At 38.6% G+C, this 23,966-nt stretch overlaps 1 protein-coding gene across 11 annotated transcripts in view; it reads right to left on the reverse strand.

Moving 5' to 3' along the window:
• Positions 1-23,898, reverse strand: part of UBR3 (ubiquitin protein ligase E3 component n-recognin 3) — a 104,153-nt gene extending 80,255 nt beyond the window's left edge. For 5 of the 11 annotated variants that reach the window (XR_014317834.1, XM_082763888.1, XM_082763885.1 and 2 more), the window contains exons 1-7: positions 23,379-23,898; positions 11,278-11,417; positions 10,740-10,898; positions 8,959-9,102; positions 8,312-8,361; positions 4,077-4,143; positions 15-145 (exon numbers count right to left, since the gene is read on the reverse strand). Coding sequence is in view for 10 of the 11 variants with exons in the window: in XM_082763888.1 (XP_082620014.1) it covers positions 15-145; positions 4,077-4,143; positions 8,312-8,361; positions 8,959-9,102; positions 10,740-10,898; positions 11,278-11,417; positions 23,379-23,842 (1,155 nt within the window). In the remaining variant the exon portion in view is untranslated. Of the gene's footprint in view, positions 1-14; positions 146-1,649; positions 1,813-2,581; positions 3,385-4,076; positions 4,144-8,311; positions 8,362-8,958; positions 9,103-10,739; positions 10,899-11,277; positions 11,418-23,378 lie in introns of those variants that run through there. The other 6 variants (XM_082763891.1, XM_082763893.1, XM_082763886.1 and 3 more) reach the window with 6 other exon arrangements.
• Positions 23,899-23,966: the final 68 nt, after the last annotated feature.

The raw sequence follows: 23,966 nt of genomic DNA on the forward strand, positions 1-23,966 counted from the left end.
ACTAAGACAAGTACCTTATAATCTTGATCTGGCAGCATGTTGAGTAAGAAAGTCACCATCTTCTGTGGAAATTCATATTTTATCGTCCAAAACAGTAATTCTTCTAGGAAACATTTATGCTTCAAAACATCCATGATAGATTGATCTGCATAAAAGGTTGGAGGAGGGGATGTGTAATAATTATGTCATAATTTTTATCAATAATGATAATGCAGTTGCAAAATCAGACACACAACTAACAAAAATTTAACCTCTTAGTGCACTATTTTTTTTTTCAGAAACACGGGGAAAAAATGAACATAGCCAATACTACATAACGCAAAATCTTTAAGACTAAAAAGGACCTCCTAGAGAAGTCAATGAAGTTTTCAGTACAATTCTACTACAAAAAAACAGTCCAATCTTTGCTGATTGCATTAAACCTTATTGCCTTACTGCAATAGCTCCACCAATTTTAATTAATCACAGCAATCTGTAGTCACTTACTCAAGGGAAGCACTTAATAACTTTCACCACTACCAAGCTAAGTGAAAACAGCAAAACATCAAAAGACCATTTATGGTTAAATGGTTAAGTTTTAATCTCCTAACACTTCTACTTGCAGAACTCTAAACAAGCTAAATAGAAGCAATAGTTTATTAGCCATTTTTATTTTAAAGACAAGGTAGGTATAACCCTAGAAAATTACCTATCTTAAGTCAATGAGGGATCTCTTTTCCCCGCCCACACAGTTTTTGTTTCATTTGTTAATATAAAAGCCAGCATAATGCCCTGATCAGACGGTATACGAGACAGTCCCATCCTTCCCCTTTCAACTCCCAGCTGCTCATTCTGCTATCTTGTTCATGTTGACAGCACTCATCTGTACATCCCTGGGGAGTACCTACATAGGAATCAGATCATGTTTCCATTTTGTCAACCAAGTTTTCAAGATTCGTTTCCCGATACAGTTCACTGCAATACTGCACAAACATTGACCTCTGCTAGAATAAACTGTTCATAAAGCTATGGCTTGACAAGAGTGTTAATTAACATCATTGAAAAGAAATGCTAAAATACAAAGCTTCATTATCATCATTCTTCATTAGTTATTTATGTTTTAAAACTACAACAGGAATTGTTCACTCCCATAACATACCATTTTCTATAGCCTGAATATTATTTCTTTATAACTAGAAATCAACTAGACCTGAGGACAAAACCCTCCACACAATATCATGTATCCCAATGGGACTTTACAAAGTGCTTCCATCAGCACAGATTCAAAAATGCTCAATCTGGACATCTTCTAGCCTTGAAGACTCACCACTCCACTGAGGTATGACAGCTTCAAGGACTGCACAGGATGACTTTGTGCCTACTAGTTAAACAGCAATCACCTTCATTTTTCACCATTACCATTACCAAATATCAGAGTTCCACTGTCAAGTGACCAATCAGTGCAAAACATCTCAGGAATTGCGAAAGATTGTGAGAAATAGTGAATCATTTAAATTTTACGGATCTTCTCAAGACTCTAGCAAGCCACACGAAGAAGAGAGTACTTTATTTAATATATTCTACAAGCACTGAAATAAAAAATTACCTTCACAGACTCATGAAAGACGTTATAAGTTTTACAAAATATTTTGTAAAGTGTTACACATCACCTACTGCAGCAAACATGTGATGATCGTTTACATTTTCTTCCTCGTCTCTTGTTAAGAAATTACGTGTGTGAATGTACTGCCCATGAAAGATTGGTAGCCATGCAGACTGAAGTCCTCTGTCCACAGAACAGACAGCACAGGTTTAGGTACATTCCAAGTGCCCCTGAGTGAGAACACCGGGCATGAAGACAAGTGAGGCAACACTTTATCTGTCACTGATGTGAAGCTTTCTCTGACATGTACCACAGTTGTACAGCGCATATTAGTTGTTTTATACAGCAGCTTCAGTCAGGGACAGAAGAATATATATCCAATTACACCTGCTACAGAATTTAAGTAGGCAGAATGCTGTTACCCAACTTGGAAAATTTGTCAAGAACACTGGGACTAAAGCTCCCACTCTTGTGAAAAAAAAAAGAAAAAAAGATAGTTTTATCACAATCTTGAATTTTCTTCAACAAATTAAAGAAGTAGTGCCTGTGGGATTAAAATTGTCCTAATCTTCACATATTTCAGATGGATGCAGGTTTTAAAACAGAGTAACAATAGAAATGTCTCTCAATACTCAGTCACACACCTGTATCAATGACACCTCAGGATAAAAACCACATTTTCTTTAAAGAAACCTTTTATTCCTTCCCAGTGCCACAAAAGACTCCGCATCCTGTTTTAAACACCTTCATGGAATATAAGTCTTAGTGTACCAAGACATCCCTGGTATATACATAACCCCCCAATGAAGACAGTACCGCTAAAGACCTAGGATGGGAAAGGGAGTGTGCTTATATGGAAAAGGTAAATCTGTTTTTATTCAATACTCAGTTTTCTAAAATTTTCTTTTCATACTCTTATTTTATACCATATTGGACATAAAATATGAATACTGAAAACTTCAGAAAACTATTCAATATTTAATAAAAACAGATACTCACCCTTCCCCCACTGGCAGACTCCCTCCTCTGGGGCTGATATTAGGAGCTACCAACACCATGAGCACAGTCCATGTTGGGATAACTCAGAGGGGGGAAGACTACAATCCTGGGGGGAAATCAAATGTTGCATTAAAGAACCACTTTTCCTGAAATGCCATTGCTCATACTGTTTTTCAGATGGAGGACACTTATAAACATGGGCTTCCTCCCTGCCCATTTTCCATAATCAATCATTACGCATCAGAAAAAGGACCATCTTTTTCTTGCATTATCTGACTCACTTATCTTTTAGGAAACTTAACAGTCTAAGTAAGAGAGCTTTCCTGGGATGTCAGTAAAGTTCCTGCAGTTCTCCAAATCTACCACATTTTCCATAACATTATTAATCTGTCACATTTCTGATTCATTCTGAGTCTCTCTTATCTCTGCTTATATAAACATGTATTGCTGCAGTATGCAGGAACCAAGGTACCTCTGCCTGCAGAGCCTTCATGATCTTTCACATATCATTGCTTCACCTCTCAGTAACACACCTGCCCAAATATTTAGTTCTCTGCTTTTCCAACTTTACAATCTCTTCTTAATTCAAGCTGAAAACACTAGAAATAATCAGTCTTCCTTTCCTATAGCCCTCACAACACTTTCATATCTGTTTATTGACTTCAGGAATTTCTGCATTTCAAATTCAAGTTCCAAATCTTCACTTCAATACCTTTACAGGAATTTTTTCAACTTTCACCATCGTTTTTCACCCAAATGTTCTTTTCTCAAATCTTGCAGTTTCTTTCTGCTTCTGATGACAGTCTACTCACACTCTCATAAAAAAAAAAAAAAGCATTGAAACACTTCACTTTTTAGCACAAAAACACAAAGGAAAAACACGAGATAAGGCTACCTCGTCTCTAGCCTACATTCATTCTTGAATTAGAACTTCCACTGACCTCAATGAGAGTGCTGTTCATCTTGGACTAGAAATTGTACAGAGGATTAGTTTCAATCTAGGAAAATAATGAAACGGTTTCAAAGGAGACTTCATCCGCATATCTTTTCTTAAGCATGATCAGAAAAACATTACAGAAAACCAGCCAGAACCAGAGAGAACCATTCTTGACTGGCTGAGAACATAATCACATTGTACAGTGGCATAATGAAAAAAATTTTCAAGAACAAATACACCAAAAACCTGTTTGCCAAGATGTATTCCAGTCCTGCCTGCCACACAGTGAAAACAGAACGAATTGTTAGATGCCAGCTTACAACATGGAAGTGACAAAACAGTTGGTCAAACAAAGTCCCAGAAAGTGATACTCACTCCCAAGAGAAATTGAAGTTGCAAAGTCGCACTGTTTCACTCACTATTCTTTTTTAGACTATTATGTTTAATGCCTGCCACATGCAGCTCCAGTGCTTGGGAAGTGAATGAATATCCCTAGATAATTCTTTAAGATAGACACAAAGCAAATATGATACACTGAAATCAGTACTTCATAAATACCTTTGGTGGTGCTGCTTAGTTTCACCCTCTTGCGCTTGCCCACACCTTGGCTACCATCCTGGTCCTCCTGGGGTAGAGGAAGAGTTTAAAAAGTTGATAATCGTATATATAGAATTTTATTGCCAAGAGACTACATGCTCTCAAAATCCTGGTTCAACTATCAAGCTAAAACAGAGATGCCCTGAATATATTCTTACCACAAAATACTTCTGCTGTTTACAGGAACGAAGGACTCAGTGCAACTCATTAGGGAAAACAGTTCTTTAAACTGCTCTTTTTCCCCCCTACAGGCAACATTATCATCTGCAAGTTCAGACAACTTCATCTATTTCAATAATTTTGTCAGTTGGTTGCTTTGATTTCTGGAACTGGTTGCTACAAAAATGTTTAATTTAGCACTACAAATTTTCTAAATGTTGCACATCCAAGGTTTCACTTTACTCAATAAGGATTCTTTTTGTTTGTTTCCTAAAAAACTTATCAGCTAACACTTCGACTTGAACACTTCGAAGTTGGCAACACAAACAGATGGATATTTTCTAATCAATACAAAGTTTTGTTCCAAGAATAAAGTCTTTTTGACACTTTTAAGAGACCAATTCTAATTGCTTGTTTCCTACAGAATAAAGCAAACACTTTACGCAGGCACTTGTCATCTGAAGCTCTCAATGCACTCTGCAAACAAAACAGCAAAGGATCCAAAATGCAATGCAAGTTAAAAACATCACCACCACTTCACAAAATCTAACACTTAAAAAATAATGTGACATTAGAGGACTACATTAAACATTGTGTTTCTCTTTTCTAATAGCAGTCCCAATGAAACTCTGACATAAACAATTTCTATAGGTACTAATAAAACGAGAGAAAATTAATGCCAGTATCTATGGCTAAAAGTAATCAATCAATATCGACCTTCTCTAATCAAAGGTCCTACTTCAGTTCTGAATTTCAAGAGGGATGATAAAGAACACGGAACATAAGAAGAAACTATTCTTCACTGGGGAGAAAAATTATTCATATTTTATATGTAAGGATTGACCAGAAGCATCATGTTAAGGAAAGATCTGAATTTCTCCTCATCTCTTCAGTACCTCCATCTAAAAAAATCTGTAGCCAACTTTTAAGATGGACACACATTTGAACTCTTAGATCTCCTGTGGTCTTTGTGAACATGTGCTACTTCTGCACTCAGCAGGCAGTCAGTTGTCAGCATGTTGTCACAGATCACCCCCCCCACCAGAGAGGCCAAAGGTGCCAAACAAAAATCAAACCTGACAGAGATTATGATACTACTGCTGGAAGAGTCTGCAATTTATGTCTCCTGTCCTGAAGACAAGGAATCAAAATTCAAATTCAAATCAAAAAACACCTTGTTTTTACCCACATATTACACAAAAATAGTACCAGAAATATATGCAGATTTGCTTTGCATAAGAGAATATTTAACAATATGCCTAAGGTGTGCCACCTCTGTCCAAATGTCAAATAATAAATTTTATGTAATATCAGATACTATTTTATAAAATGGTCTAATTTTTGTACTATTACGTTAAACAAAAATTGCTATCAACAACTTTATATAGCTAAGTAATATGTCATTTTAGCGTTCATTAAACTACAATGATGCCAAAATGAGATATCCAATACAGTTATCCATCAGTGTAGTCAAAGTGTTCATGGACTGGGTTTTATTACTTGGAACACGTTATTCTCTTAAATAGGAAAGGTTTAGAAATGGTCTTTTTTTTTCCTCCTTTTGTACAAAGGAAGATACAAAGGGGGGAAAATTAATGAAGGAAACTAATGGTAAGTTGTCTCCAAAATATCACAGGTTGGAACACAAAGCATTTTAAAAATAAAGCACAAAATATACCTATACCATTTTAGGGGAAAAAATAAAACCAAAAAACCCACCACATCTCAGCATAAATTCATCCATCCAATTCAGTTTTAACTTAAAGCCATCTACTGTTGTATAAATTAAGCTAGACGCTGAACTGTGCAAAACTTTTCAAGTTATTTAATTCCCTAAGGAAGCACTACTTTAATTCATATCCTTAATAATCTAGCTCTTCATTGGTGAAACAATGCTACTTTTAGAACTCACCTCAAAGGGAAGTACACTAGACTCATCTTAAATATCAGAGAAAGAAAAATCAGAAGTACTCTTGCTACGTTTCTAAATTCAAGCACAGCTTTACTCTCCTATAAGAGATTATATTAGAGCATAAAAGAAGCTCTAAGTAGCCTTTGTAACATACGGGAGTAACAGAGGGAAGAAAGAAGTTCTATTGTTTTATGACTTCTCTTTCTTATTTCTCTAATAAGCAACTCTCCAGTAAGCTTTTCTCTAGTACTCTCATTTATCTAATATGCATTTCACCTTCCACCTGCATAGTTTTGTTTAGGCTTTTTGAGTTTCTTTTCAGTAATTCACATTTGCTAAGCAGACCACAATTATAAAAGATTTTAAAAGGCATAAAAAGCCATCTTTCTTTCAGCGATGCTACTGAGATTTACCTACGTAGGCTATTCCAGTACCATATTTATAGAATATTTCCTCTTTGTTGTTTTGTTTCCTACAAAAAGCCTCAATATTATTTTAATTGCTTTCTATATTATGTCAATGGAATTTTATTGAAAATAGGAAAGGAAAAATCCAGAAGTGCAAATACACATTAAAGATCATTTAAATTTTTAGTACTTATTGTTTTTACCTTCAACTTTACTTCCTCATTCTTTTTTTCCTTTTTAATTTCTAAATGCAAGTTTCAAAACAGGAACTTGTGCTTTTTTTTTTTTTTTTGCTTTTTTTTTTTTTTATAAAAGCATCTTAATAACATAATTAAGATTTTAATGTTGATCCCAGGTATGTGAGCATGTATGGAATTTCCATTCAGGTAAATCACATCTGCAGTAATATGGTAAAATATTTACATACAATAAATGGTTATTCACATCCTGAAGATCAGAAAAAAGACTCTCCAGAAAGCAGGCATCTGTAACTGGCAAGCTGTAGTGTAGTTGCCGTAAATCCTTCCTCATTTATAAATAAATTATATTTGCCTTAAAACTTACCCTGATAAAAAATTCTTTCCCCCTAATATACATCTCTGTATCTGCCTCTATCTTGGACATCTTTCCCAAAAGCAGAGCGTTGCTGACATCTGATCTCTCTTTAGACTCTTACAACTTCAGATTACTCTGCTGTTCCCATTACTTCCAGAGGTAAAACACCAGGAAGGATACTAAGTCAGTTAAAGTTTAATCAAAAACACTACTTGAGCATATTAACATTAACTTGAACTGCCTTTTTAATTCCTGGGCCTTAAAAGTGATGTTGCTAGCAGTCTTTTGCAAGTTTTTGTTTGTTTGTTTTTGTCAAGCGATGGTGAAAAAACAACAAGGGATACTTTGAAAATGCCAAATTATAAATAGCACTGCTGAAAGCATACCAGATGCTGTTGTGCCTGTGACAGAGGCAAATACGTCATACAACTGTTTCAGATACACACAGACAATTGTTTTTACTTCAATTACTGTTCAGAGAATTCAAAATAAGCAGAACTTCTATGAAAAGTTATACTTAACATTATTTAAAATCAGTTATACTACCCTACCATATGTCTAAGAATCAGTCTGAAGGCTTACTAGTTGAAATTAAGATTTAAATACTGGGGGGGGGGGAAGGGGAATGAAGAAACTGAAAAAGTAACCCCATGAAAATTTAACTTCCCACATTAAGTTCCACTTGTTTATTGTATCTCAGTATAGGAGATTCCCTCCTTTTTACTCCCACACAACATGTTTGGTAAATAAGGTCAGGTCTACACATGGGAATTTCTCCGCAGATAAATTCTCACTACTGCTATCACCAGTTCACCTGGATTCTCAGGTACCAAAAGCTACTAACATCATTCTGAACATCACATGCTTTAAGTTTGCTTTAATCAAGCCCAATTTACTTGATAGCGACTTTTGAACTACTTAGACAAGTTTCTTCTATATTACTTATATAAATTGAACTGAAACAATATAAGCAGAAATAAGGATTTTTTCCAAGATGTCCTTAGGGCATAAGATCTGTTCCTTTACATCTCCATTATTTCCAATTATTAGAATGGAGAGAATGTAGTAGACAGAAGAGTAAAGGTTTGCAGAATTTGGCTGCAAGCAATTTCTCCTTTTAATATTCTGTTACAATTTGTTATATTCTTTAATAACAGTCTCACCTCATCTGAAGAATCCCCTTGTCCTGATGTTGCTGTAGCACCTGCTAAACCTTTTGAAATAAGAAAATTTAGAGATTCCTTTCATAAGTCTTATACTGAAAGAAGAATATTTTATGATATTTAATTAACCAGTATGAAATGGAAAAACATTAACTTTCTAAAAAGATACACAGCACTGGACTGAGAAACTGGGGTCAGATTTCCAATAAATACTCAGAATACAAAATCTGGGTGGGATTTGCAAATATGTTCAATGGCAAAACTTCAGTGTACTGAGTTAGAGACATGTTCTTTCAGAAATTGCAAAAAACCTCCAACTGCCTTCACTGATCAAAAAATTCCACAGCACCTTTGTAGGAACAGGTCATTTAACTTAGTTGCAATGACAAAATTCCACTACGAGCAATTTCATCTTGCCTACTCAAATTCCACAATAGGAAAATGATGCTTGGTATTTCAGCAGCAAGAAGTGAACATGTTTAGTTTTGTTGACAGAACAGAATCCTGTAATTTGCTGGTGCACTAAGTAACAGTTAATTCCACAAGTTTCATTATGATTTGCCTTTAAAACAAGGTAAAATATACATATATTTTTAATATACGTAACAATAATCAAGTCTTATCTTAAAATACGTTTTTACACAAACCTTGAACAGCTAATGTGCTAGTACCAGCTCCTTGTTCCTGCATGCCACATGTAAGTTTATCCTCAGGAAATGCCAGTCCGGAGCCTTTCAAAGCAATGAGGTACTTTTCATGACTTTTCTTTGCACATGCATTCTCTCCAACACCTTGAATACATATGTAAAACAGCGTTACAGTACAACAGCTACCTGGTTCATATATATTATACTTTATGTTCTGTCTTGGTCTGTGTTTTAATAAGCTGTACAATTTTGAGAAGTAGACTCTAAGAAGTTTTTCAACTCATAAAACAAAATCCAAGAGACCAAAGACTCTCAGTTTTTCACCCTCCAATTTGGTGTTTTCGTCTAAATGATATACTTAATTTCCATTTTAACAGCATTGCCACCATTAACACCACAGGAGAAAAAAACAAACAAACAAACAAAAACCCCACACATTTATTTTGATATTTCAAACAAGACTGGGGGGGAGGAAGGACCTAAGATTTCCAGAGGACCGGAACAATAATGACAATACTCCATATATAAATTCTGACAGTTGGAACTTTTCTTTCCAAGTTCCAGTTTTGGCAGCTTCAATTAACAAAAATTATTCCAAAAAGATATTACGACTCGGAACAGTCTGATGAAGGCAAGTCACACCGTATGTTTTGGATATAAAATTTACATAAAGAAATTGATTGAAGAAAAAGTGTTCTATAAGGGAAAGATAAAAACCTGATAGTTTGCTCCTCTAAACTTTAAGGAAAATAAATTATGAAAAAGTTGCCAGCACCCTTTCAGATATACACCTTTCACACCCCAAGCCAGAAGTGCAGGTTCTACTTTACTACCATCTTCTTTACTATCCAGACACATACTCTCTATTCCAGAGGTCCAAATAATAAAGCCTTACTTCCTATTCCACATCTCTGTCTCAGGAAATCCATCACATAAAGAGAAGAAACGTCACTAAATTTCTCCCATTCAAATACCATCAGACAGGAGCAAAAGAAGAGGATAAAAAAAGACGATAAAAAAAGATGGCAGGATAAAGACAACTGCCCCTGCAGTAGCATTTCTCCTTTCAAAGATTTAAAGATTGCTTGTTCAGCTAGCTGCTGCCAAGCTACAATAATTACTATTTGTTCCTTACCTATGCAAAGGACTCAAAAATGATACCTTCTAATTACAAGAAAACAAGACAGAGTTAATTTATACTGTTTGGGGTGGGGCAAAAGGGAGAGTGTTAAGACTGACTACCCAACATTTTTAGATTCACTGTCACTTAGAACAGGATAGAACAAATAATTGCTTGTACAGGATTGATTATTTTTAAGAAAAAAAGCTTTTCACAGAAGTGCAGTACATATGATGACCTTCTGCTGTTCAAGTCTCCTCCAGTAACCTCAGTGAGATCAGATCCCAAAATATATTACACATGTCCCACTTCCAATAGACACAATGCATCTTACTTGGCAGCAGTAAGCTACCATGTTCACTTCACTTTAAAGTGAGTGGATTTATTGCAAAGACCCATTTGAAATGATGCCTCTTTATACTGTTATCTGGGACACAGAAGGTAAGTGATCTGCTGCTGTATAGGTCTTAATAAGAAATGCTTCCAGTTGTTGCCGAAACCCACCCCTGTTCTATCACCAATAAAATATATCCTTAAAAACATGCATTTTTCTGGAGCTTGAGAAACTAGATAAAAACATGCAGAGCTGAAGTGATAAAACTTGCACCCTTAAAGTCTTCATAATTTAGAAATTTAATTACTAGAAATAACACAAACATACCGGAGCTAAGATCTTTGTAGAACTGTTGGCTAGTCAAAACCTGTGTAAGAACTGATCGCATTGCTCCTCCCATTTTGGTCAAATCTTCTAGAAAGGAAACATGAGGCTCCAAAACCAGGAGGATTTTATGAAGGTCTTTCTCTGATGGTAGATCAAGAGCTGAAAGCCACATAACAAGAACTTTTGGTATAAACATAATGTAAACTAGCCAAGACCTACACAAGGCAAAACAGCTATGACTAACACAAAAGGAATTAGCTTATGTATATAATGCTCTAAAATTCACATGTGTAATCTTGACTTCATTTTCAGGAAGAGCTCAACACAATGCTGAGTAACTAATGTATTTAAGAAGCTCTTCAGCAGAGAACAAAATCAGATGGTCTCACCAGGCAGCAACATGGTTAGGAAAAGATGCACACAATTCAGTGATATAAACTACAGATAGCATGCATGTATTTGTGTATTGTGTCTCGTATCTCAAAGCAAGAGTGCAGCATGGTAAAATATGCTAGAGACATGCAAATTTAAAACATACCAGGCTCATTATATCCCTCTCGTAAGTGCTGAATAAGGCTAAAGATGAACTGTGGAAGAACCAATTCTGACATCATCAACAAGTCTTTTGGGACACATGGAACATTTGAATTTGACTTAATCCGGTGTCTTTTACAAAACCTACAACAAATGAGAAAAATGTTAGCCAAGCACAGTTCAGCAGACTTACCATACATTAAGAAAGACACTACTTTTTTCCATTTTTCAGAGCATATACTTTTACATTAAAGATAGTGTAGAAACAGTATGCTGAAATTCCAAGCACAATGTTCAAATCCACCTTGTTTCCAAATACAAAGAATTATAGAGTTGCCAAATTTATTTCCCTTCCCAAAGTTAACATATCTAGTTTTATCTCAGACACATTAGAAACATCTTCCATTTAACAATTACAAGAGCAAGGATTTTCTTCGTCTAGACATACCTCCCAATTTCTAGGTTATCTAACTGAAAAAAATATTTATCTAAAACAGTTTCTCTTCTTTATCTGAAACAGTCAGACACTGGCCTGATTCTTCAGGACCTCATTCAGAAGATGACTTTTTAATGCCTTTTGACATGAATAAAAACTTTTGAAAGCACTGGAATTCACAGGATTAGTATTTACTTCAAATGTATACCAACTGAGATTTACTTATCAAAGTCTGATAGAAACACCCTACAAAAACTGCACTAATTGCTTCATTTAAAAATAAAACATTTCTTCTCTGAAGAATTCCTGTTTGGTGGTAGCTGAGGCTTGGCTAATACACGAGGACATGAGGTTGAGCCAAGTCCCATTAGAGCAGACAGAATGATTTCCCACTGACTTAACATAAGCCTGACTCAAGAGCCACTGAATACTTCTCTGCTCCCAATCTATTTTTAGAAAGGGCATTTACCAACAAGAAAGGCGTATTTACCTATGTCAAAGAAGCAGCTAAAAAGGAATAAAGACATCTAAACACACATCATTTAAGAGTACGTTTTACTGAAAAGATTCACTAGACTTCACTAGTAGTTTTTCAACACGAAGATAAAGAAATTGATTCAGTATCACTGAGATACAGCTTTGTGTGAATATGAAAAATTATTTTCTAGGTTTATTCATGCTTTCACTATATTTGCTATGCTATAAATTCCCTAAGAAGCCTGGTACTCTCTAAAGAGAGCTTTTCCTTGAGGACCATCCAAGTACCACCCTCAAGACAGGAAAGAAATAAAAGAAAAACAAAAAGTTTAGGATTAAAAAAAAGATACAAGAACCCAGTGATGAAGACAGTACCTTCATCTCTCTGTTTTTACTGAAGTGCAGCTAGCATCTTCACAAGATTTAACACTAAGAGCTTCTCCTGTGCTCTTACCCATTACAGATGAGACTTTTCATTACAAAAAGGTAAACAAAGATAGTAGTAGCCAGACGATTTGCTGTTGGTATATACAGCCTATCCATCCCCGGGGAAAAAAGTCCCTGGGAGAAAGACCTCAGTGATGACTAACAAGTTCTGAGTTAACGTACAAAAGGAAGGCTTTCAGTTTTGTCATTCACAAAAGTGAATGGCACTCACAGCCATTCACTTTCGCTTCTGTCACCCACATACAGAAATCTGAACTGCCATAAGTCACAGGTCTCACGTTATCTGGGCCGCAATACAGTAGTCTTAAAGGCATTTGGTTTCCTTTTCACCACTACCCTTGTAAGAACAGATCAAAAGTAATAATAATACGGGCTTAAAGACACACAAGGAAAGAAGTACTGTGCAGTGTATTTTAAAATTTTTTACTGGTCCTCTCCATATATTTCACATTCAGCCAAAAGACATGTTTTTACTGGTTCTCATCACAAGCTAGGGAATTACCCAAAGCATCAATCCAGAAAACCAACACTCAGTTATTACTATTTACAAAACAAGGGTGAAGAAATCAGACTGAACCCTTGTCTACAATGTTTGCTTATGAGACTGTTTTATCCTGAACTCCTAAAAACCAACCCAGTCAACCAGCCACACACTGAACACAACAATACTGCCACTGGATGGTACTTCTCAACCCTGAAATAGTGGTCCTCTATTCCACTCCAAACTCCACTGCCTTTACAGGGTGCCGTACCATTCTTCTACAAATATTGACCAAAATACCAGACAAGGGCTTCCAAGATCTTCAGACTATTAAAACAGATGAAATTATTTTTTTTTTCCACCAAAGCCATGGCTAACTTCAGTAAAAGGAGAGAATAACACAGTAACTTAAAATTAAATAGAAATCAAAGTTTAACAAGCCATCTTGTCCACATGACCACAAATATTATTCTTGAAGTTCCTTATGCTGCATTGATATCCCATTTGTACAGCGTGGAGGAACACTTAACATTCACCTAATAGTAAAAAACACCATGCATTTTTAATATAAGCAACATATCAACTATTGAGCAACCTTCACTTTAGACCTTCCAGGTTCATTTCATTCTCTCATTCTATTTCTGCCTTTAATAGTTCTACTGTGAATTTCTGAAACGTGTTTTAGAGGTGGCTGCAGGTAAAATCACCCCTTTAAGCTGCAGTTTCACAAATGCTTAAGTTGAACTGGGTCAGCCCTGCCACAGTTCTGTCTCTTGCCCTCCTACTTCTTCCAGCACTGCCACTCGACAGATTATGCCTTAGGCAAGCTCAGGAAGCTAAGCTAGCAGGCAGTTCCTTACTCTTCAAAATACATATATATACACAGACGTGTGTGCACACACATCGACAGTGGCATTTCACCGGGCCAGCTTAAATCCACTAACACTCACAGACCTGCCTCCTTCACACTGAAAATCACACTGAAATCGCCAAGTCGTCATCATCCCTTCCCCTGCTCACCTGAAGGGGAGCAGAACACACAGAAGAAAAACCCGACAATGCAGGAGAACCAGCTCAAATTTGAATGTGTATAATGTCTTGCAACCAGCAGATCAGGTAGATACAGGGCTCACTGTGAAGCCAACTCCTCCACTTCAAAGAAGGGTTTTTAAACTTCCCCAGTTATTAGAGCAGCTGATGAGTGCCTTCAGAAGCAGCCAGACCACACCTTCACAGCTTTTGAACGTTTGCACAGCCGTCCTTACACTACATCCCACAGCATCTCAAGTTTCAGTTGCATTCCAGAAACTTGACATAAGTTCATGCATATACAGAGGGACTATTTTTACCCTCACTTTTCTCTCACTGTTTTGTTCCCTGCCTCCCCGTGTTTAAAAGTCATATGTTTTAAATTGAATCATAAGGCTGTCCATGGTCACACAAGTCTTATAATACTGTAGCACAATAAGTACCTGACTCTAAGAGAAACTTCCAGGGATTCTTGTCTAGGTAGCAATTACTCCTCTGAACAACAGGACCCAAATAAAAACTACAGGAACTTAACTCCTGAGCAATTCAATTCCTAAGCACCAGAAGTAAGGCTGTACCTGATTCTTCAATTCAGCAACAATAAATCATATTTAAACTGAGTTTTTATTTAGGACATTATTCACATTTTAATTTCATGCCATAGATTGCAGTGACTCAATGTCATGTAATGTTTTAAAGTTTTCAAACTAAATGAATAGATTTTGTAAATAAGAACCCAAACACTTCAGAAAGAATAAGCATTTTGTCCCAACAGTTAAACTAACAAGCAAATGCTATGCTTACATACACTACACTTATGTTTTTACAAGAAAAAAAAAAAAAGCAAGATGTTAAATATTTTCCAAGGGCTACAATTGTCTCTTAGTTCTTATGAACTGATTTTTCATTCTTTATATACTGGTAGAGTGTTTATATTTTTTTCTTCTTTTGCTATTCACATACTACAGCAAATTTTAATTCAGAGCAAAAACAGGATTAGAAATGTGTCTTAATGAAAAAGGACTTTGATGTATTGTAGCCTCGCTTTCTGTAAACCCACTTTTCCATGCCAATTTACATGAAGTTAACTGTAGAAAAGCAGAGAAATAAACTACTCTACTTGTTAATTTAGGCTGTTGAGTTGGTGGGTTTTTTATTCCTCCCCCTAGTAATTCAATTTCAATAGTTAAATTAGTTCTTTTCACCTGCAAAGTAAGGTGAAAGATGAATCTGTGTGGCACTGACTTCAAGGCCTGAGGAGTGACAACTCGCCTGCTGCTGCTTGGAAAGAAAGCCGCAACCAACAGAAGAGTTCAAAGACAAAAACAAGCGTTTGCCTTTCTGCTACAAGGGACGCACCGACAAGAAGCAAACCCCAGCAGGAAGATGTCAGTGTAACCCTCCTAACCAGGAAAGCTCCAAAGTAGAGACACTGCTATCAGCAGGGGAGGCCTGTGAAATGTAGAGGAGAGAAAACCCATAAACACCATTAAAGGGCTTCCTCCCAGCCTGTAAGCCTTCACAACAAGCTGTTTAGCTACGCTACTGAGCTAGAAACCATAGATCAGATACTTGGAAGATATTCTGATCCTTGCAGAATAGGAGGAAGAGAGGCAGTGAGTCACCAGCAGCGCCCTCAGAGCTCAGTGCTCTGCTGAGCTCCCTTCAGCACAGCAAGCTCCCCAGCTACGACAAACAGCAGACAAAGAGGCTCTGCAGAAGAGCATGTCTATTATCCCCTCCTAGTTCTCAGATGTAAACATCTCATGTAGTAGGTCAAACTATGCTGATTTTCATTAACAGACAAGTACCCACTATCAAACAGTACATTTGGCTATTTCTATCATAAGACCCTAGAATCAGTATAAATGAGAAGGAATGAATTTTTGTTAAATCCACTGTTGAAAGTTGTTAAATTTGAGCATTTTTATAGAAAGTCAAGCAATTCAAAACAGCAACCATCTTCTGCTGCAAAAACATTGTCTTTCTAAAAAGGGCAGATGCTCTGGGATATAATTACAGCATTGAGACTGCATATAAGTAAAGCTTACATTTACCTTGCTTGATTGAAAAGCCTTAATTTAGACTATTTTAAATGTATTTATACAGTAACAGACACTGCTAGCTAACTTACAAACACAATGCCCATTTGAAAAAGCAACAGCAAAGAGGATATCACAGTGATCACAAAGTGTGGCCCTTGCATGTAGAAAGGGCGTCAGTTGCTCTGTTAATGGCAATACTAAAATCATTAGTGTGATCTTAATTCAGCCGTTTGCATGTATGAATATGAGTTCTAACCACAATTTTCAGCAGAAAGAACAGCTTTTTTCAGTTGAGAAGAGATACAGTACTACTTAAATGAGCAGTTAATTTTGTTGTACTGAAGAAGGCAGTGAAGAGAACACTCTTCAAACTCAACTCTGAAAAGCAAACTCTATGAACATTAAAAAAAAAAAAAAAAAAAAAAACATGAGGAAATTGTGTTCCAAAGTCTTTCACGAGATGGAGTCTAAAGGTATTACCTCTATTTTTTCCATATACGGACCTAAAAATAGACAAAGATACAAGGCATATTCTAATTCTGGATTCTAATTTTTTCGGATTATTCAGAGTTCTTAGCCTCACATAGCATTCACAAAGCAGAATTCCCAGATGACTTCAAAAGTAGGTCTGAGACACGAGAACACCAGCAAATGCACTATATGGTCCTGAGCCCTCATCAAATGCATCTCTTGTTGACCTCACTCTTCCCAAACTGTTAGCTCCCATACAGTTTCCCCACTGAGCTGCTTTCAGAGTACCATCAATTATCTACCTTAAAGCACAAGGAAACACATGTTCTATTTAAAGAACAAAAAGCGAAGTTTCCAAAATAGAGTCAACAAAATATTTTTCTGACTAAGGAAGCAACTAAATTTTCTTGGGAAAATTTAAGCAGGTCAAACATCCGGCACGCAATACTTAGTCTCACACAGTTCGATGTGACTGCATAGTGCCACACGTAAAAACAACCTTCATTTCCTCAGGATTTGAGTAAGATGCAGGATTTTAATAAAAGCTGTCAACTTCAACGGAAGATACTGCTTCAGTCAGGTCCCCAACAAAATGCATATATACGTAATCTGCAGTTTTCTTGGACAGGTAAGTGCCCATGAGTTTCATACCAAAGCTATTAACGCTGCAGGCACTGTGCAGAAAGCAGAGATCCTGATGAAGGCAACAGTTAATTATACAGCCCTTGTTAGTGTAAAATTCAAATGGCTCTGCTGCTCAGACATAAACAACATCTACCATTATTGTCAAAGCTAACTGCCAGAACCCTCTATAAAGGAGGGCACCTATGAGACTGTTTTTTAGATCACCTGCAGTTGTCCAATCCCATTGCAGGCTTTTTTTTTTTTTTTATATATATAAAACTGATATTCTGCAAGTTATAAGGAAGAGTGTCCTAACATCTGAAAGAAACTATATTGATTGTCATTAAGAAAATTTAAGAGACAATAGTGCCTTGGGAATGTGTTGCCCAAACGTACACCCCAAAATCACATTAACTTTGCTGCCAACAGATCTCCTGACAGCTCCTTGCAGATCAGACAAATAATGCTCCACCCCCTGAAGCAGCAAACTTAGAATCCTGGAGAGCTGATAGGCTCACGAAAAGGATAAAAGGAGCTTTAGAAGTTGGCTGGATCAAAGCAAAGGAACTGGAAGTCAACAATGGTTAGCCCAAATCTAAACAAGACTGTCTGCACAGACTTCCAAAACACCAGTTCTTCTTAAACTGAGCACATAAAGGTATATTTCAAAGCGATAGACAAGTCATACAATAAATAAATCAAATTTCAGACAAGGGATAGTATATACCAGTAATACCAATCTTTAGGCTACTGTTCTGTTCCTCAAACCAAACTGGTCTTAAGAGCAAAATTTAGGGGTAGAACTATCATGTATTTTTCAAGTTTGTTCAAGAAGTAACACAGCGAGAATTGTGGCTTCTAAGTGTTTAAATTACATATATTGATACAAGTCTCAAAGGTGGCAGTGACTTCAGGCCCTTACTGACTCCTCTGAAACAACTGTGTGTTTTCCTGAGGCACATATCAACTACGTGGCGTCTAGTCAGGCCATGGCTCTAAAAGCAATGACCCAAAGTTATCACTTGGCTGTCAACCATTTGGAAAACATTGCAGTAACTAATTTAGAGGCAGATGTAGTCCTCATTAGAGACATTCGTAAGAGAAATCAAGACAGGCAAGTTTGTGAGGTGGCTTTATCATTATGGACATAACCACCAGCAATGTGAAGTCTCCTTCTTTCCAAGGATAAGACCTCACTTGAAGCTCTGCAAAAATTACTGAATATTACTGGGGAATCCTAAACAAAAGCACAGAAACTATATGGAGTTGGGGGCTACCCTACAGAATGCTCCACACACCAGCCCAACAATCCTAAATGTGAGGACCTTTTCAGGTAGTTTCACAATGCTCGAGTCTAAATTCCTTGACAGCGTGTAGGGCTTCATTCTGCTTTTGAAGCATCTGTTCCAACAGCTCCTTGGAAAAGAGTCAGAAGGAGCACTTCTTCCCTCCCGGAGGCTGCACTACCAGGCGAGCCCGAGGGCTGGGAGAACCGGAGCCTCCTGGCCCGCAGAGAAAGAGCACAACTGGCAGAGCCACCCCGGGAGGGCCAGCCTTGGAGCAGCAACACCTCAGGTATGCTCAACACGTCACTCACTGTTGCAAGACAGTCGATAAAGTAACCACATAATCTACTTAATGCCAGTAACACAGCCATTACCTCTGCTTCCCAGAACCATGCCTGAAACAGATCTGCTTTCCTGATACTAAGTGGATCACAGCTGCTACAACCTGAGATGAGACCTGGCCTCCTGAACAAGAACAGAAAACTTCCTACAGTGACTACTGTAACAGATTTCTCAACAGCAAGCTTGTTTGTTTATTGTCACTCTGTTAACAGTTTTTTCACAGGTGCAGAATAGGAGAAAGGTCCTTTACTTTTTACAAAAGAAAGTAAAAGAGAGAGCAAATATTCTTCCGTAGCTCCCAAATAGGACAGAAAGGCCATTTGTAATGAAATGAGGTCCTGTAAGGAAGTGCCTCTGACAGTGGGTAAAATAAGGAACTATGTCAAACAGGGAAGGAAGAATATGGGGACAAAGTAGCAAAGGTCATCAATACTAGTTAAATTTTGGACAGCAAATACCGATCTATAAAATAATACTTCCTGGATGCAAACATTTTAATACACTGAAAAAAAAAAAAGAAAAAAACACAGAGTCGGTTCAAACTACATTATACCAGGAGAAAATTAGCAGGCTAGAAGCTATGAACATACTCCTCATGCTCAAGAGAAGCACAAGGAGGCAAAGAGATTTCTCCACCCTTTTTGTACAGGACCATGTCAGACCCAACAGAAACACCAGCCATCGAGACAGACATAATTTTAAGAAGAAAGACATCCAAACTAGGGTGCAGATCAGATGGGATCTCCACAAAGCCTAAATGGAAAAATAAGTAAGGATCATCAGAGACAGGGACAAAGAAAGCTTAGAGCTGGGTACCTGAAGCTGCTGTTGAACACACGGCATATAAACATAAACCTTTATCAGTCACCTTGTTTACAACTAGAATATTTTTGACTTCATGCATGGCTACTAATAAAGAAATGGCTCGCTGTTACAGGTAGAAATTGATAATTTCTTAGACCCTTTTTTATAAGCCATACGAAAAGGCAATGCTCCATGTCAATATAGCCACCGGTTGCCATAACTACCCGCAAATACACAGCAAACATCAATGCAAAAGCCTATTTAATGAAATTCTTAACCTGGCTTTTTGCCTCTCAGGATATGCAACTCTTGATGGAGATGTTATTCTCTTTGTACTGTAATGCAGCACTATAACATCTGCTTCCCACATGATTAATTCAACAAATAAGTCAACACAGCGAGGCATACTCAGAAACAGGACACGAGGGAATGAAATAGCCAAAGTGTGGAGGCTCCCTAGTATATCAGGTTATTGCCTACAGGCTGAAAGGGAACACAACAAGAGCTCAAGAAAGTAAGGCAGTACTCATCAATAACAGACCACTGACCTTATTATAACCACATGCCATGTTGCTTTCTTCAAGCTTGTTTCATAAATTATGAAGTTTCATTACTACACAAGACCATCTACCAATCAAAAAAATATTCCAGTCTGAACTTCCCTCGGTTCAACTGCATGTTTTTTCCTAATGGACAAGTTCACCTGCTGAACTATGAGCACACATCTACCATCAATGCTTCAGAACTGAAGATTTTTCCTTCAAAACATTATTAACCACCTCTGATGGAGATGCAAAATTTCATTTACCTATGGCTAGACACCATATGGAAGAGGACTACAAGCTATTTTCATCTCCTGATTGAATTTCAAACTCTAAGAAACATAGTCACAGCTAGACCTTTTAATACTCAGACAAGTAGCTACACGGTTAAAATTTACAAATTTAGATATTTTCTAAAGTCTAAATTGCATTCTAGTAGACCAGAACAACTGCATTTAACTTAAGCATCAAAACCACTGAAATTTGCATGGGAATCACAAGGTTTGAGAGCATGACTACCTGATTTTTCTAAAACAATTACACAAGGTACCTAAAAACAAATCAGCATGCAGCTATTACCATTATATACCAGGATATAGTGTATCAGATACAAAAAAATACAATAATAATACTCAGTTATCTCTAAAAAGTAAATTGCAGTTCTGATTAGTAACAGAAGATTAAAGCATACATATCCCCCTATTCCAGACCAAGCCACCTCTAGGTTTACATTAGCCACCCTAAAGAAAATGAAAAGATGTTCCAGATGGTGAACTGGAGAGACTTCCTTTACACTAGACAAGTAGCTAAGACTTCATTAAAAGTATTTTTCAAGATGCATCAAATGAAAAAACACTAACCATGCAGACCAGATAACAAGAACCAAGAGAAACAAACTATTGTTACTAAAATATTCATTTACAATATCCATGCAAAGTTTTATCTACCATCTGCCTGCTCAGATAGAGTTTGTAAGTAGGTTCCACATTTGATTCCCTTGCTATTAATAGAAGCCTAGGGTGGAGTGGGCAAGGTTACATCAGGCTAGACACACTCCTATTTCCTGGATCTACGATGAAGGCCTCTGAAGGAGCATGTAAAGCAGTACCTTTGCAATTGTGTAACTGATTTGTATACACAAAGTTAAATCAATTTATCTGAACGCACTGCATTGAAGCAATTCGAGTCAACAGGCAAAACAGTGTCCGTGAGTATGTGAGCCCACATGTTTGCACTTGTTAATGTTTTTACATTGGTTTAAATTTAACTTACTTTGTCTTACATGGCAAACAATGTTTCTTCTTCATTTAATTGTATTGGCTTAAATCTGTTCTTTAGATAAGCAGGTACAACTGTCTGTTGAGAGCAGGCTCCCCACATATTGTCATGTAGTGTCCTCTGCACAACCGGGACTGGAAATTTTACTCAACTCGAGTGCTGTTTCTGAACTGACACTATGAAATTCTTTATCTGGAATAATTAAATCTACTGACGGGACCTAGCTCATACCAAAGACAACTTACTCTTGAATTCTACTGTTAACAGTAATAACTAGAGTAAATCTAACAGAGAAATGAGGGAGAGTATTCTTAATCCCTCAGAGTTTGCATCTGTTTACATTGCAAATTTAACATCAATTTCTACTTCTCTATTAAACAAGCTTTCTTTGAGAACAGAACTGTTTAAAATGGGAAAAGAGGCAGAAGCAATAAACTCTGGGATAAGAGCAGTATTAGAATTCATTTTAATATTTACCTGAAGTAGTTCAATTTGGCCACACTCTGTTAAAATCCTACCACTAAGAGGAGCCCTAAATCTATCCCACACTGAGCACTGGAAGAAGTGACATTAAATTTTTTTCTTCCTTCTCAAGATCAAGAGGAACTGGTACTTCAATGATACTGAGGAAAGCAAAAACACCAGAAGTTGAACAAGAACAGATAAAGAAGGAATTACTTCAGGAGCAGATGCTTAAAGTCACTGAAGACCAAGGAAAAGAAAAGGAGAAAAAATACTCTCTCCAATGGGAGGGAGTCTACAAGTGGAAGTGATTCCTTCAAAAAGGAAGAATGAAGAAATGATGAAGGCAGATGGTAACATGAACAAGAGAGGGGGGGACAAAAAAATCATGACAAGAATCAAAGCATGAAGTCACTTCAAAGCAGAATTGCAACTCCAGACACAAAAAATGAGAATCAGGAAGACAACGTTTAAACTGTAACAGAAAAAAAAAAAAACAGACTTCGCGAAACACCTAAGTAGAAATGCAAAAGACAGAAGGAATTTTAAGACATGTAATGAAGTGGACTAATTGAGTGAAAATGCTAAAAATATGAAGAACCAAGGTAAGGTTTGGTATTTTTACACTTTCCTAGAGTTTTCTGCTATCTGCCACAACTACAGATTTACCAGGAAAAGTGAAGATGGCTCTTCCAAGAGCACACCATCTGACCACGGCTAAAACGATCAAGACAGACTATTCCAGAAACCTGGCCAGAAGAGAAGCCCCACTCAAGTACTCCAAACCACCTTCTGGTGAAGCCCTTCACTCTCTGGCAAACAAAGAGGAGTGCAATGAACTCAGCCAAAGATACCCAGTTGTGAAATGTCAGGTGTGCTGGCTAGGCACCACCTCTACCCAACGGGTTGGCTGCTCTGTCCCTTTGCCATCGAGCGCAATGGGAACAAAGGCAGCCCTGACGAGGTACCACAGCCATTGCCGCCTTACAGCCAGGCGCTCGCGCCTTGCCCACGGCAGTGTCAGTGCACGAAGGACAGCTGACCTCCACGAAGCCCTGCCTGACCGTACCCACCCAGCTCCTCGATTTCAACCGGTGACCTGCAAACAGCAGGCGAGGCGAGCAGCAGGCTGGGCACACACACAAAAATGGCTCCCTCCAGCCCGACCCGCTCCCTTCAGCGCCTTCGCCCGGCTGAAGCGCTGGGCCGCAGCCCCGGGCCGGCCGCTGACAGCCCCTCGCCCCACCCGCCCCCGGGGCCCCGGGCGGGGACCCCGGCGAGGCTCCGTGCAGGGGGGGCTCCCCCGGGGCCGGGGCCGGGGCCGGGGCAGGTGCCGCCCCCCGGCAGGTGCCCGCCCGCCCGCCGAGGCCGCCACGCTCACCCGGCCTCGCGCATGACGTTGCTGTCGCCGCAGTCGCAGGCGCCCCCCGCCTGGCTCCGGAACATGTTGTAGTCGTGCCCGGCGTGATCGCCCTGGTGGAAGCACTCGGCGCACAGGCTCATGCAGGGCGAGATGCCGCAGGTCCGGCAGCGGTAGGCCACGAAGTTGGCCGTCCACACCAGGCCGCACAGCGTGGCCGGGTCGTAGGCCCGCACGTCTTGCACGAAGCTGTCCCAGGGCTTCCCGCCCGACAGCAGGCAGCGGCACCACTCCAGCGCCTCGCCCGCCGCCTCGCCGCCGCCCGGGCCCGCCGCCGGGGCCAGCACCCGCTCCAGCAGCTCCCGCAGCTTGCCCGCCGCCTTCGCCGCCTTCGCCGCGCCGCCTTCGCCGCTCAGATCCGCCTTCAGCCGCTTCGCCTCGTCCTGCTTGTCCGAGCCGCTGGCGCTGGCGCCGGCCCCCGCCATGACGGGGCACCGCGGGGCCGTTAGGGCTGCGCCGGGCTCCCGGCTCCGGGGCTCCCCCTTCGCGTCCCTCCCCTCGCTCCCCTCCCAGCGGCGCCTCCCTCTCGCGATAGCCGCGGAACCGGCG

Source organism: Aythya marila, assembly GCF_965140915.1.
Source record: "Aythya marila genome assembly, chromosome: 6".
NCBI lineage: Eukaryota > Metazoa > Chordata > Aves > Anseriformes > Anatidae > Aythya > Aythya marila.